General features: G+C 48.2%; 1 protein-coding gene across 1 annotated transcript; it reads right to left on the bottom strand.

Annotated features, from left to right (window-relative positions):
• Positions 1-81: 81 nt before the first annotated feature.
• Positions 82-14744, bottom strand: CRLF3 (cytokine receptor like factor 3). Its single transcript, XM_082067034.1, has 8 exons — positions 14531-14744; positions 11736-11943; positions 9861-9948; positions 9219-9396; positions 7562-7784; positions 6791-6923; positions 3064-3176; positions 82-2721 (listed from the first exon to the last, which is right to left on the bottom strand). Exons 1-8 carry the CDS (start codon positions 14651-14653, stop codon positions 2468-2470), a joined length of 1320 nt encoding a protein of 439 aa, XP_081923160.1. The 5' UTR covers positions 14654-14744; the 3' UTR covers positions 82-2467.
• Between the last annotated feature and the right edge of the window lie 203 nt (positions 14745-14947).

The following is a 14947-nucleotide window of genomic DNA, read 5'->3' as shown; positions in this document are numbered from 1 at the left end:
AAACATTCTTAATGTTCTTTTTAGAAGAATGCAGTGATGCTCACCTTTATGTCCCAATAAATAATTTACTGGACCATACACTGTTGAGGGATAAAACTTTATTAAAAAAAAATTCAAATTTCACTTGACACATAAGTCTGAGTTGAGGTAAATGAATCCACCAGCTTCAGAAAACACTTTGAGGACACGTTCTCGGTTGTGAGGCTCCAACAGCCAGAGGTGAAAATCTGAAGTGTGAAGTCCTCTCTGCTGTGGAAGAACTGAATTTCAACCCTTTGAATTCAAGCCTCTTGTGATTCTTTGCATACTTTGTTCCTTTATTACTCCGGTCTCTTGCCCTGAGATTCTTCCCCCCTCCCAGGTTTAAGAGGCGGCTGACAGTACCGAATCAGTAATGGCGACAGCTGGGCTTAGGCTGAGCTTAAGAAAAATAAGCAACTGCAACAAAACACCACCAGAAACCCACCCCACCATTGGCAAACTGCCCTTGTTCAATAAGCCAAGGGCTGAAGCCAGAACAAACCGTGTTTATTTTCTGAACAATGTCGAGGCATCACTGTGCAAGTACCTGAATTCAAGGCTTAAGCTTTATTTTCTACTATGCAAGTAAATATCCTGTAGAACCAACAGACGGATGAACAGGTACCTGATTGTTGGTACCTCGGAAGCGTGGATACTCACAATTTGAGTTTCCATCTGGCAGAAGTACTGAGTTACAACTAGTACCTGACACCTGGAGTGCGTGAGTAAAGCCAGCACTACCAGTCTGAGCCGGCTGCTGGTCCCAGCGCTGGACGGGGCTGAGACGCCTCTTGCCGACAGGAAAAACACGTATTTAAAAAGCATTGAAAATACTCTTCACATAATAATTCAAAGGAACGCAGAACACACAGGATAAGCTCGTATTCTCTCACTCCCCAACAGTGACATACTGCAGCTTGACAAATGAGAATACTGCAGGGGTTTGGTTGCTAACACTGGATAATCCTCCCCACAGGTGTCCGCTCTTCCTCACCTCGTGTCTTACAGTAAATTCCAACCTCTGTCACACACAACTTCTTTGCATCCATGTCAATCTACTCACTTTTTTCCTTGTAAATGGAATACAGATCAACCACCGTTCTCCCCTCTACTACAGCTCCTTGGGGAAAAAATGCAGGATGGTTAATCTTTTTGTACTGAAAATGTGAGTACGGGGGATATTAATCCAACAGAAATGAAGCTTTTAATGCCAGCATAGAGGGCTAATGTAGCATGTTGACACTGAAGGAAAAAGGGCAGAATGATTGTCTAGATTTTACAAAAATATTGCTATTCTAACATGCTAAAATATATTTCATTTTAATTGAGGTAAGAAGGTCCCTTTTAAGGCCCTCAGTGAGCATTACTTTAAAGTATTCTTTAAATCCAGTAGTATTGCAATCTCTTGACCAGGAACAGGCTCTCTTTGATAAGCTCATTCCAAATCTCAGTTACTCCTTAGGGGAAATATTGGTAACTTTACGTAACTTCCGAATTCAAAGTGAATTAATTCATCATCGTTTCTTGTCCCCTCCTCATCCATGGAGACCTAAACCGTCATCTCCCCTGCGCTGGCAACGCAAAGAAGGTTCTCTGAGGAATCCCGGCTGCCATCTGCGTATCATGCCCACGTACTAAATTGCTGAGACTTCCCCTGACATCGGCTGCACCGTAAATTGCAATTAGAGCAGACAATCGGAGCAGATGAGAACTGTCCTGCTCTGGGCGCTGCTCTAGTCTGCAGCAAGCGTCTGCGTTACCTTGATGTCGGCATCGCCACGCAGCTACTCTAGAAAATAGATTCCAAGCGACAACACAGCAAACAGTTCAAGAAACACGTGGAAATAAGGCACTTGGGTAAATGAGACAGTAAGCGAGTGGCTACATGTTCAAACAGACGTTACGGCTCAGACGTCCCCCCTTGGGAGGAACGGCCAGTGCCACTGCATGCGGAACCCACGGGAGGGCAGCGCGAGCGCTGGGAAGCGGAGCAGGACGTCCCTGTGCTCAATACTTTGTTCTTTCACGAGTGGTATAAATAAGACTTTGGTCCATTACCACCCCTCCACCGCCTAAAACACTCACAGGCTTATTTCACAGAACAGCAGCATTAAGCAACGTGAATTCTACACAACACGCGTACCCTGAGACTAGAGTACAATGAAATACTGACAAAAATCAAGTCTGGAGGAAAAAAAGGAAAAGGGCTTATGGACTGTTTAAATTAATTGGCCCATGCAAATGCCTGTTTCTAACTTTTTCCAGAGTAATAAATTCAATGTTTCACCATTATTTTTTGAAATGAATCCAGTAGGAAGTACAATATAGTGGAGTTCAAGTAGTATAAAGACAGGTTTCTGTTAACAGATTGCTGATATCAAATAGCTGCAAATACAGGTTTTAACATTACACTTTACAGGAAGAACAAAAATCCCTTCACTCGCTGCTAAAACACCAAAACTTTCCAGCCTGGGTATGAAAACGAACATCCAAAATACAAAGAGACGCAGCATTGATCAAGTACCCAGTCGAAGACGACCTCTCTGTTGTTGGAGCTGATGGTGACTCTAAGCTTGGAGGTCCCTCCCTCGTTGCTGGAAGGCCCCAGGGGCACAACTTCCATGTCAAACGTCACAGTCGATCCAGAAGTAACGGCCGGCAGTTGGTTTGTCATCTCTTTTCCATTTACAAATACAGCCCCTGAAACATTCAAGATATCAACCGTTATGTCTCACTTTCCATACGTACTAACATGCAATACTATGGCTCCCTGTTTTTTTGCGGGCAAACAGAACTGGAAAGCCACCCTGCCACGTTCCTTTCTGCCACATCAACCAGGCTGCAATAACTGCAAGCAGGAAAAGGAGACCTGTGATCGCACCAAAGATTTTAACTACACAACCAGCATGTCCGTGTCCACAGAAGGTGGATGAAGTTGCTCAGGTGTGACCCAAAGGTAGAGAGAACCGGAGGCTGTGGGTTTGGGGAAAGAAAAAACAACCCAAAAGGCTCGCATTCTTCAATCCCGTGACTCCGACTCACCGTTTGTGCTGACGCACACGGCTTTATCCCGCTGCAGCGAATCGTAGCCGTTCTGCTGCTCCACGCACACTCCCAGGCTGTCTCGTCTGTCCGGCTGTCCCACGGTTTCAATTCTACCAAGCAAAAAGTGAAGTCAAAGCCTGAAGCTTTAAATCAAAACATGGGGGGAAAGGCAGGCGGCAGCACCCTCTGCACCGCGCTCCACGGCTTCCAAAGCCCCCGAGCCGCGGGGAGATGAGACCCCACGGCACCAGCTCCACCGAGCGATGCTCCAACCACCCATCTGCACAAAACATCAACCTGCTTCCTGCAAACTTTCATTGCTATTTAATACAATTCCCCCCGTCACAACTTAAAGAGTCTTTTGAGATTATTTCCAGTTGTCTGAAACAACCGATATGCGCAAAACCACAACCTACAATCATCTATTGCCAACATCACGTATTATGGCGAGACAGCTGTATTTTCAGCAAGCATTTCATATGCGGGATTAAAACGGGGGGTTTTGAGCCCTGCTGTATTCTGCTGTAAAGGGACAGAAGCCTGATGTATTTTGGTGGTGGTGGGTTGTTTGGTTTGGGGAACATGTGGGATTTTTGTATATTTTGGTTTATTTTTTAACAAACCAGCTTGGTGCAAATGGATATTAAAACCAGTAGTGCCTCAAAGGGCATTTAAAGTTTGGTTTCTCCCTTGCTGCATTCGGGATTTTGGTCCTGGGAAAGAATTGCCAAAGAAAAAGCAAACAGGTTGTGCCAATGACCTGGTTTGCAGTTCCCTTGTGCCCCGGCCCCGCGTGAGGCTGCGCAGCCTGCGCCCTGCAGGGCTCTGCTGCCTTTGGGTCCTTCCTCCGGTGCTGCCAACTCTCAAAGGTGCTAAATCGTACTGCAGAGAGATCCCGAGTGACGTGGGAAACACAGGCTGCCTTTTCTAGAAAGTTAAACTGCTAATTTTCATTACGGCTTCAGAGAAAGAACAGCACTGATAGATGGTTGTTGCCAAATAGAAAAAACTCCAGCAGAAGCTTTTAAGAGCTAGAAATGAAGCGGCGATGGAGTGGCACACAAGGGGTTAACTCTTTCAAGACAAACAGGGAAGCTAAAATTGGAACCATGTTTTCCTTTTGCACTCCGTTAGGTTTCTCAGTCCCTCGGGAATGTCATTCAGACAGCAAGAGCCTTGCACTGCAAAGCAAAACTAAAACAAATAAATATCCAAGCAGCTTTTCACTTGGGAGCAATCCACAGTGCTTCCCAAAACAGCTGCGCATGAGATTTCGCATTCATTTTGGTACTCTAGATTTTAAACTCTGCCTGAGTTACTGGTGAAGGTTTGTAAACAGGTATTTATCTGTAAACTTCATGCATAAGGGAGCCTTAATTCCTTCCATCCCTACCTAAGGGAGCCTTTCCTGAGTTTTGCCTTGGAAAAAAGTGTTTGTACAGTTACAAGAAGGACAAAAAATGCGTAATTACGAACCCATGAAAAAGTAGCAATTCTATCATCTCGACCACACTTGCTCATTTCCACACAGGCCCCTTTTTGCAGCACAGCAACAACATCACCTGCACCAGGAGCCGCAGGAAGACAAGACAGCGGCCAAGGGTGCCTTCCTCCTCCCGCGTGCACCGGAACACGACCAGGATCTGCTGGAGATCATCGCTCCTTTCCTCACCAGGTCTGGATTTTTCAGCAGTTAATAACCAGCCCAAGACAAAGAGCCCAAAACAGCTCAGAGCATCACTGCACAACCACCTAAGCTTCGCTTTGCTACACTGAATTTTCCTATCACATTAATAAAGTTATTTCTCCGGCCTCTGTGATCCCTGCAATTCAAATTTTTAAAAGCCCACAGACTACATGGTAGGAACAATGCTCAGCAGGACGCTGTTGGAGTCCCTTCCCAGCACTTCCAAGGCTGCAGAGCAAACCTTCGCCTGTCACTGCCGCGTACACCGAACCAGCTCAACCGCCACCAGCTGCCGATTGTCTCAGAGCAGAAAAGGAAATCTGTGAGCGATCACAAGCGCTTCCCTCGCATCAGCTGCCAGCAGAGTCGTGGTGGGTTCCTGACACAGTCAGCTTGATCTCCACATGGTGTCTGCAGCGTGACCCCAAATCCCCGGCCTGGCCAGGGTGACCGGGGTCCCCACCGCAAGAAAACGCTGTAGAGCAGCTGCAGAGCCGGTCACTGCAGAGAAACCTGCCCTTTCCTAAGGACGGGTCCCTGAAGGCTGCAAAGAAACATCCTGACTTGCAGCAATGATGTTTTCCTACAGCTGGTCCAACGCCTCCCGCAGGGGATGACTGAGGTGGGTACAAAGTGTTGCGTTCACACAGCTTCACCTGTCCCTGCTGAGCTGTGCTGGTCCTGAACGCACAAGAAGAACAACAAGCTGCTCCACAGACATCTGTAACACCAACCTTGCTTATTTGTTTTGCTCTGCAAGCCGCTTATTCCCTTCTGAATATGCTTCTGTTTCAACAGATGGAGAAAGCCGAGCGCCAAGTACTGCATCTCCCTGCCCGGGGAAATCTCACACGCTTTCAAACAAGCAGCTACTCTTGGGACCTTGGAAGAGGAACACGACCAGTTTTTGAGGATGTCCTCGGTCTTAAGATCAGTGCCATGATAGTTCTTGTTGAAATGTGTTTGTTGGTGTCCTGCCATCCTGAAAAAATCTCTTCTTGGAGAGAAGTCCACGTTACCAAAATGTAAAGCAAAAGATTTTCATGTGTTACCAATAAAAGAAGATAAAAGGCATCGGTCTGAAAGAGAACCAAGGGAAACCTCAAAGTTCTGCCTCTAATTTCACAGGCATTTCTGAGCCAAGAGATGTTAAATCTAGCAACAAATTTCAAATGAAAGCTTAGATCTTTTTATCCCATCTCAGACAGGGCAACTGAATACATCCTCATGCTACAATCATCTAAAGTTCAGGTAATTCGTTATCAGGAAGGGAGAAATGAAACACCATGGAATAAGTTACAAAGATATCAACAACAGCCCCCTTAAATTGCCTTTCGGGATTGCCTGCTGTACAGCAAATAGTTTTATTTAACCAGGGAAAGATGGAATAAAGCTCCAGAGTCTCTGAGGTCTGTAATTACAACTGATGTATCCACAAGCACATTCCTCATATCCCGTTAAACAGCGTCATCTCAAGGACAGGAGTAAAGGCAGCAAAGCTGCCGAGGTTTTTTATTGCATTGTGTCAAATGAAAAGCTTGAATTGCACAAGATACTTGCTCCACTCAAGAGTTTCTAATGGCAGTTCCAAGCAGTAGTCTGATCAGCACTAATTGTCTGAGATGTTAATGATATCAGTGCCAGACTGTCATCCTTTCCTGTCCTGTCATCCTTTTCAAGTCCAAGGTCATCAAAGCACTTGGATAGTCTGAGAAGGAAAAAACCCAGTGAGGTTAAACAGAATCAGCAGTGAGCTCCAGCAGCTTCTGCCCAGCCAGGAACAGCTGCTACGGAACTCCAGGAACTTCCACATCCCATAGATTTGCTCAGCATGGGCTGTATTGCACCATCCCTCAGGAGTTCATCCATTTCTGTTTTACATAACTGCAAGTCCTACAAAAACATCAGGTGTTTTCCTAAGGAGCCAGGACGCAGCAGAGAAGAGAAGGAAGTTCAGACTTCACAGACACGCTACCTTGACTGGGGCTGAGCTGACGTACAACTCCACCAGACAACAGCTGTCCAGAAAGCACTTACCTGAACGTTAATGTTTGCCCACAGAAATAAGTAGGAGCTTTGGAGTAGAGCACACCGCACGACTGAGAATCATTCCGAAGCGCGATGTTTCTTCGACTGCTCAAGCTGTAACCCTCCAAACCAGCTGTCCATTCTTCAAAGGAAAAACAGAAACAAAACAGCGTGAACCTCAACGGGATCAGCTGCTGCCTGGGCAAAACCAAACCGGTCGCGATGTGCACTCAGTTGACCTCCCAGGAAGCTGAAGCTATGTGAGGAACAGGGGCTGGTTTTGCCAGAGGTTTCTTTGTCAGGTCATTTGCAATTACGAAAAATACTTCCCAGCTCACAGGGCTCACCAGAATTTCGCTCTTTGTTGCAATCCCTGCAAAGTCCCATTGTAGGCAAAGGAAAACCTTCATGACCCGCTGCCCTTAAACATTTGCAAGTGAAAATTTAGGTGTTTCTGTCTCCAAGATAAGAGCTTGTTATGTGACTAAGGTCAGCAAACAATGCGTAGGTAGGGGTGAGGGACAAGGAAAAAATGCCTCACTTCTGGCTCACTGATGCTTTCCAAGGCTAAGCAGGGATGTAACTGCTGGAAAGGCTCACGAACTATCACTCACACTACACCGCAAAGAATAAATTCTAGGCTGAAAGGGCAGTTCATCACCCATTGCACACACACATCACAGCTAAGGACACCCCAACATCACACAAAAAGCAGCTCTGTAAGTCACCCGGCTGTCGACCTTCAGGAGCTGGAGACGATGAGCAGCGAGTGAACCGTACCGTGTGGGACCAGCGTGGTGCGGCCGGTCTGCGGGACGCTCCATGGGCTCCACTCCTGCCGCCCGTCCCCGCGGGCGCACACCCTGAACTGGTAATCCACGTTGGGATCGATATGCAGCACAATGAACTCTGTCTCCGAGCCGACATAGACATCCTCAAAGTGACTTGCAGAACTCTTCCGATATTGCAGCCTGTAATCTTGTGGTACGAAGTCATCGTCCACCTAGAAAAATACGTATTAGGTTAATAAAGGGTCTCCTCTTTTTTTTAATTTCACCTCTGAAGTGACAGAGGTTAGGACAGTACTGCAGGCTTTCAAAGGTGCTTCAGAGTCAAATGGTACTGAAGAGCAGAAAACAAACCTTATAGAAAATAAAATCAGTGTCTGAACCAATTAATCCAAAAAGAAGTATAAGAATGATTTGATCACAGCTTAGAAGTATCTATACGAGAAGAAACTAACAAAAGGCTTTTCAATCTAGTGGAGATATAAGATCCTTCAGCCAAAATCTGAAGACAAATTTGCAGAAGAAATTCGGTGCTGGTTTATAACAGCAAGGGAAATTCACTATTACCCTTCACAGACTGTTCCAAGGAACGTTTTCCAATTCTTTCGTATCTCTAAGTCAAAAGACATTCTTCCCCTGCCCTCCCACAAGCTCCACTGTCCCTCAAGCACGACTGAATTCAGGGAACTCCCTACGGCACCGACCACACGTGACAACAGCACTGACGGGTTTATAATCCGAGTCCCCATCGATCACAGGTCCGGACGGCTGTCCAACGCTGGGCTGTCGCTACAACAACACAAGTTTCTCTAACGCTGCCAAGGGGCGTAGAGCTGTCCAACAACAACTAAACCACAGCAGAGCACAGCAGTGATTTACCTAAAAATAGGCTTTGTGTACTGAACAGGAAGGCTACTCGACTAGCTAATGCAAATACTAAAACATTTTCTCTTTCCATCCCCTGCATCTCCATTACAACACAAACATGTTTAGGTGTAAAAGCGCAACAGAACAGGTTCGGCCTCATCCTGGGCCTGAGAAAGTGTCTTCAAAGGAAACAGAAGCATCGCCCCAGCAATCAAGTTCAGTCTCACTGAGCGTCTCGCTGTTGTTGCCACACAAACAAACCACTCTGTTCCACAGCACAAACGGCTGCGTGCGGATCAGCTCTGGCAGAAACACACGCACCAGGATTTCTTCATCTTGTTTGTACAACAGCACGACAGGCGGATTACACTCTGCTATTTATGTGTTTGGTGGGAAGAGCCCGTGAAGGAGGCGTTACCTGCCTGGCCGGTACCCGGCACCGTCCGCAGTGTGGGAAGCAGGGGCAGAAGCGATTTCAGCTGCTTTTCCTCCCACGGGGAAGGAGATTGTGAGGCAAAGGTGCAGGAGTGAGTTGGCCCTTTCTGCCTGAGAAGGGAGTGGGGCAGAGCCCAGCAGCAAGAGTCTGACACACCAGAGTCACACAAAAACCCCAGTGCCAGCCACGACATCGCTAGATCACCCTGCCTGTAAATGAGCTATTACCATAAAAATCTCTCCTAAAGTTTCACACTCCTTGGAAGGCTGCAGAGAATCCAGAATGAAAGCAGCTTTTCCAGTTGATTTCAAGTCTGAATGATTCTCTCCCAGGATATTTTACCTACCTTACACCATCGGACTAAAATGCCTCCAGGCTTCTCAACAAATTCCTCTAGTTGTACAGGTGGGCGAGATGCCACAGTTCCATGTCTGAATATTTGATTTTTCAATATAGTAAGAAGGCAGTCGTCCAGCTGGGCAGATAAACAAGGCACGTCAACCAAGGAGGGCACTTCTGGTAAGCTGAGAAAGGAAAGTTTGCTGTAATGAAAGGGGCCAGCTCCTACAAATTCATATTTTGTCCATACACTTGAATCTGTGCAGATTTGCAAAGAGAGAACAGCTGCAGAAATTGGCATGTGCAATTCAGACTTAAAAGACTTGGAAAACGTTGTGTTTCAGCCCTAAGCAGACTGTCTGTTTCTCAGTAAATACTCTGAAATACAGGCTGTTCCCCAAGGAGTGGTTTCACCGTTCACAAATAAACAGCCTATATTTCTACAGAACATATGGAGGGTGAAAACGATTCCATTCTGCGACTGCCAGCCCCAGTGAAAGTCTATGAAACAAACGGGACAGTAACGCCTCAAATGAGTCTTTTAAGGCACCGGAGCAGAAGGCTTTTGTGTCAAAGGATAAAAGATCCCTTGTAGAGGAAAAGAACACGTGCCGCTGCCTCAGATCACCGCGGCGCCGCAGGATCTCACCTGTCCAGCTGAATATGTAAAGCTTTGTTTGTAAAGCTGCAAAGCTTCTCATTCTGTTGTCCCACATCTCCGTGGACCGCACTCTCTCCTGGAATCAAACAGGGAAAATATTCCTAATGAGAAAACATCCAAGAAAAGGAATTCTTTGCTTCAAAGAAGAACCAGTTCTGACACGAACAACCAATTAAACACGAAGCACTCTCAGCACTTTTGCTAGACTCTTAGCTAGAAAACACAACTGTAGTTAACAATATAAAGACTATGGAGCAGCTCTGAAGCTCTCAAAGCTTCCTGTGGTCACACCCATAACAAATGTCATAATCCACCTCAGGTCTCAGACGGCAGCAGAACTGGGGTCAGATGCCAGAAATCAGGATTATCAATCTCGTCCTCCACCTGCTTTAAAGGAAGCAAAAAGCAAAGCCCCTTCGCTGAGGGGAGAGTAAAAAAGCAGGACCTTAAAAGCAAAAACAAAATGAATTCAACCATTGTTGTTTGCTACAATCTAAATGGTAACTACTGTCATAATGAAGGAAATAATCCATGCATTAAAGCGTGGAGATAAATAGAAATCTTTTCATAAGCTTTCCATATAAAGTAGCGTCCCACACTTCAGCTCACAGAGACATATGCTCTGTTCTCCTATCTGATGACTTTTCGGTAATTTACAGCATAAGCAAGCTCAGTCCCTTCCCAAATGGAGGATTACGAATGTTACAAATCTCTAAAGAAAAGCACACGTCATAATTGGCAGCAGGAGATTTAATAACCACGGAGGCTTAACTCCTTTCTGACTCAGATGCAGCGTCTGCTCATTTTGACGACACGACTCAGCAGCGTTTCCACCGCTGCGGTGACCTGTGGGATCAGACGCGCGGCTGCTCAGGTTCTCAGATCTGATAGAAACTCATCTTAAAACACAAGCAGTCTCTGTCACCGCCCAGTGATTCACTAACCTGAGACTTCAAATAAAAACAAGATGACTATCAGCTGTCCCAAAGCTTGTGGTGCTAGAAAAAGAAACATTAAAGAATTCTTCAATATGGTGAGTGCTGCGGTGAGCAGAGCCAGCGGGCTCCCTGGGCGCCAAGCGGGTGAAGCCGGTCGATCTCCCGCCCGTGGGAGGCTGCTCGATGCACTTTAGTTCACAAAACTGAGCTCATGCTGAAAGAAAGTTAAAGTTGAGACACGAGAACAATGCGAGGAAACTGCCAACACACTCATGGCTCAGACACGCTCCCAGTCGGTTCTCCAGCGTGGGGAACGCACAGCAGTGACATTACTCCTTTCTGGCTCGGTATTTAGCAGCGGTAGGGCACACGCTGGCCCTTACAGTATTATTCCACGTGTCCATTTTTGTCTGCTTCATCCTCAGACTGTTTGGAGGAATTTTTCCCATAGGGTGACCGTTTCATTCCTTGTGTTGCCCGCTGCCAGTGAAACTAACCACACTTAACAGGAAAGAGAACCTGTTTGATTCAGCTGCTGTTCCATTAAGGCACAAATAACTTTCTTCAACCAACAGACATCCTGTTTTTATGGTACCCAAGATGTATTTTATTTCAAAGTAGCCTGACATAATCCTCTTTCTAGGGTGGAGGGTACAGATATTTCTGCAGTGAGGTATTTCCAAAGTAGGTACTTTGAAGAGAGGCTACAGTGACACATGTACAACCTAGGACTGGAGTGAAATATTAAAATATGGATTTGTAGGAGATAATATTGATCAGCTCTTCACTACATCTACCCGACTTCAACATTCGGTTCGAGAGAAGTCCAAAATGAGCGACATACACTGATCATAACAGGAACATTTCAGATTTTAGAGCACACCTGGGAGGTAGAGCCAAGGCTGAGCAGCAGGTCCTGCCTTACCTTCCCGGAGCAGATCGTCGGCCGTACTGACCCCGTGCTCGATCAGCTTCTGACATTCATCCAAGGGCTTGATGCTCTCTTGCTCTATAGCATCCACCTCCTGCAGCAGCGACATCAGTCGCTCATCCAACAGCTTCTTGAGGGTCCCTTTTAAACCACTGAAGTGTTGCTCAAGTACATCTCTGGTCAACGTTGCACTTTCTCTGATCTAAATTCAGGTAACAGGAAAGAAGGATTCAGGGTAAAGGCAAAGGCTGCACATCTTCCATTTTTCTAAACCACTTCATCTGCATCTGCTGGTAAAAAGCTGCGTGTGATGTCAACTTCAAAAAAAGGAGCACTGGCAGTGAACAGCTACTGCAGTCATTGTTGGTACACGTACAGCAGGGAAGGAGGCAAAGAAACCGGCCTGGGCAAGGGGAAGAGATGTTAACGAAGCAAAACACAAATGGGGTTATGTGTACTTCAATCAAGGAATCTTTCTCTTGTAGGTCTCCTTCCCACCCCCCAAAAAAATGGCTGCAATCCTGTTCAAAAACCACTCTGCCATCAAATACAGGTAATCCTAACTGGGAAAAAGAAGAAGTATCAGGCTTTGGACTATCTAGGAGCACTTTTCCAGGCCCTATCACTTCACTGGACTTTTAAAATCCTTGTAAAGCTGCTTCTTTTAAGTTTTTTTTCAAATAGCCACCTTTGGTTTGTCTGTGCTCCAGGTTACTGGGCAGCGAACAGCAAGTCTGGTTTGATTCTGGAAGAACTCGACCACAGAAGGTTCTGCAAGTGCTCATTAAAACATCTGCAAACTTGCTGAATGTGACTTGTAAGGAAGAAACACATTTGAACACCCCTGAGCTTAAGATGCAAAAGTCAGAAGTGAACATCTCCCTACGAACAACTTTTCTAAGTCACACACGCAAGGAAACGCTGCAACATGCACGCTGCCTTACACGTAATTTCTAGATCTTCAGAAGTACAGACAAGCATCACAGGAAGTTCTCTGGTTAGGTAAAACAAATTTCCTCTTCAAGTAATGTTCATGAACGTCTGCAGCTGCTCAGTTTCCCTTCTCTTGTTATTTTAACGCTTGAGAAAAAAAGGAAGTATTTAAGTTCGTGAAGGGGTGGGGTGGAGGAAGGCAGAGCAGCCGCGTCTCGGAGCCCGTTACTTCCGTCGCATGCAGATACAAATTCAACAAGTCTCAGAATTACAGACACTAGTAGCTCCGCACAAAGGGAAACACAAGTCTCTGAACATAGAGCTGCAAGAAGCTTGTTGAAAATCGTGTGCTGTTGGTTGAAAAGGATGCGACATAAGTGATCTCAATTGCTTTTCCTATCCCACCAGACCCCAGATAACAAAGCTTCCGCTCTCCAAAGCCCAGCCTGAGACATTCAGCACTTCTGGACACAGGGAATTCTTGGGCATGTGTTGCTGATGTGTTATGGACAAAACAGCGTGTGGTCCTGAAGATGGGAAGAGAGAAAACCAACATGCACACAGCAGAGAAATCCCCTGGAAAGGGAAAGCAGGGTGAGCTGACTGACACGCCAGCACTGCAGAAAGTCAAACTGGCGCCCTCTTAACGCACCTGGAGCTTTCGGGCACAATTTGGAGATGATCAGCTTTGGATTAAAGACAGTCATAACAATTCATTTTCTTAAGTAGCTTGTGGTTTTGAAGGTGACTAACTTAGTGTGCAGTGATCACCCACATTCACTGCGTGGCAGGTCACCAACCCAGCAGATTTACAGCCGGTTTCTACACTAGTGGAATCTGCTTCAGAGACACGATCAGGTCACCACAGAAACATTTTCTGAGTTTGACTTTATTCACTTATTTGCCCCTTGAAGAATTGAATCAAAGATAGCAAGACATTGTTTCTAGTCTGCAAGAACTGAGGTGTCTGGAGGATGTCTCGGCAGAGAAGCCAGTCTGGCTGCTCCCCGCAGCCTCCCTGCCCTCATCACACATCTCACGGGGCATCTGCAGCGCGGTGGGAGCGTCTCTGCTCCCAAAGGAGAGAGTCCCCTGCAGAGCTGCAGGAAAACCAGCCGGCCTGCACCGCTGGCAGCGCCGATCCGTGACCACGGAGGACGTGATCGTGGAGCTTGGTGTGCGGGGACGGGAGAGCTCAGGAGCAACCAGGGCAGAGAGCGACCTGCCAGCTGCTCGGAGCGAGGGCAGAGTCAGCGCCGTCCCGTCAGATACACAGAGTCACAGTGCCAGGGGTGGAAGGGACCCGGAAAGCTCATCCAGTGCAATCCCCCCATGGAGCAGGAACACCCAGATGAGGTTACACAGGAAGGTGTCCAGGGGGTTGGAATGTCTGCACAGAAGGAGACTCCACAACCCCCTGGGCAGCCTGGGCCAGGCTCTGCCACCCTCACTGAGAAGTTTCTTCTCAAATTTACATGGAACCTCCTGTGTTCCAGTTTGAACCCATGGCCGCTTGTCCTACCGTTGGTTGTCACCGAGCAGAGCCTGGCTCCATCCTCCTGACATATCCCCCCTTACATATCGATCCCCATGAACGAGTCCCCCCTCAGCCTCCTCAGTAACGGAGCCCCCGGCTCGCAGAGCAGACCCTGCGGACACCGGGACCCTCCCGATCGCCCCGCACCGCGCTCCGCTCAGCCCGGAGCCCGGCCCGCAGCCCGTTCTCCCCCCACACACACGAGCAGCCCAGCCCGGGGCCCGGCGGCGGCCGAGAGCGGGTGTCCCGACCGAGCCGCCCCCACGGCGCCCCGGAGGGAGGTCCGGGCAGAGCGCGGAGCCCCGTCCCGCGTCCCCACCTGCTCCCGCGCCTGGTGCAGCCCCCGCAGCCGCTGCTCCAGCTCCCGGCGGTAGCTCCGCGCCGCCTCGATGCTCTCCTGAGCCTCCTGCAAGAGGAGCCGCGCCTGGGCCTCGGCCTCCATGGGCAGCCGCGGCGGCGAGGCGCCCGGCGGGGCGGGGCGGCGGGCGGGCCGGGCCCCCGGAAGGGCCCCACATCCGGGCACCGGGCCCGGCGGGGCGGGGCGGGGCGGGGCGGCAGCACCGGCGGCGGGAGCGGCCGCGCGCGGAGGGCGGGGTCAGCGGGGGCGCGCAGGGCACGCGCCACCAGAAAGCCCACCCCCTCGGGTCGACCCAGCGCAACCGCGAAGCTCTGCCGAGCCCGCCAAGTTTGGACCCTCTCGCGTCCCGTGCCCCGCCCGCGTGACGTCACGCGCCCC

The sequence above is a fragment of the Streptopelia decaocto genome, assembly GCF_964273445.1.
Source record: "Streptopelia decaocto genome assembly, chromosome: 16".
Taxonomy (NCBI): domain Eukaryota; kingdom Metazoa; phylum Chordata; class Aves; order Columbiformes; family Columbidae; genus Streptopelia; species Streptopelia decaocto.
The sequence above is the reverse complement of the archived record's forward strand: the minus strand, read 5'-3'. Positions and strand labels throughout refer to the sequence as shown.

Excerpts from the sequence above, each read along its gene's own strand:
- CRLF3 (XM_082067034.1), bottom strand. The coding sequence starts at position 14,653 with ATGGAGGCCGAGGCCCAGGCGCGGCTCCTCTTGCAGGAGGCTCAGGAG. Across the intron at positions 11,944-14,530 it reads TGCACCAGGCGCGGGAGCAG|ATCAGAGAAAGTGCAACGTT; the intron begins GTGGGGACGCGG and ends ACCTGAATTTAG. Across the intron at positions 9,397-9,860 it reads TTACATATTCAGCTGGACAG|CTTACCAGAAGTGCCCTCCT; the intron begins GTGAGATCCTGC and ends TTCCTTTCTCAG.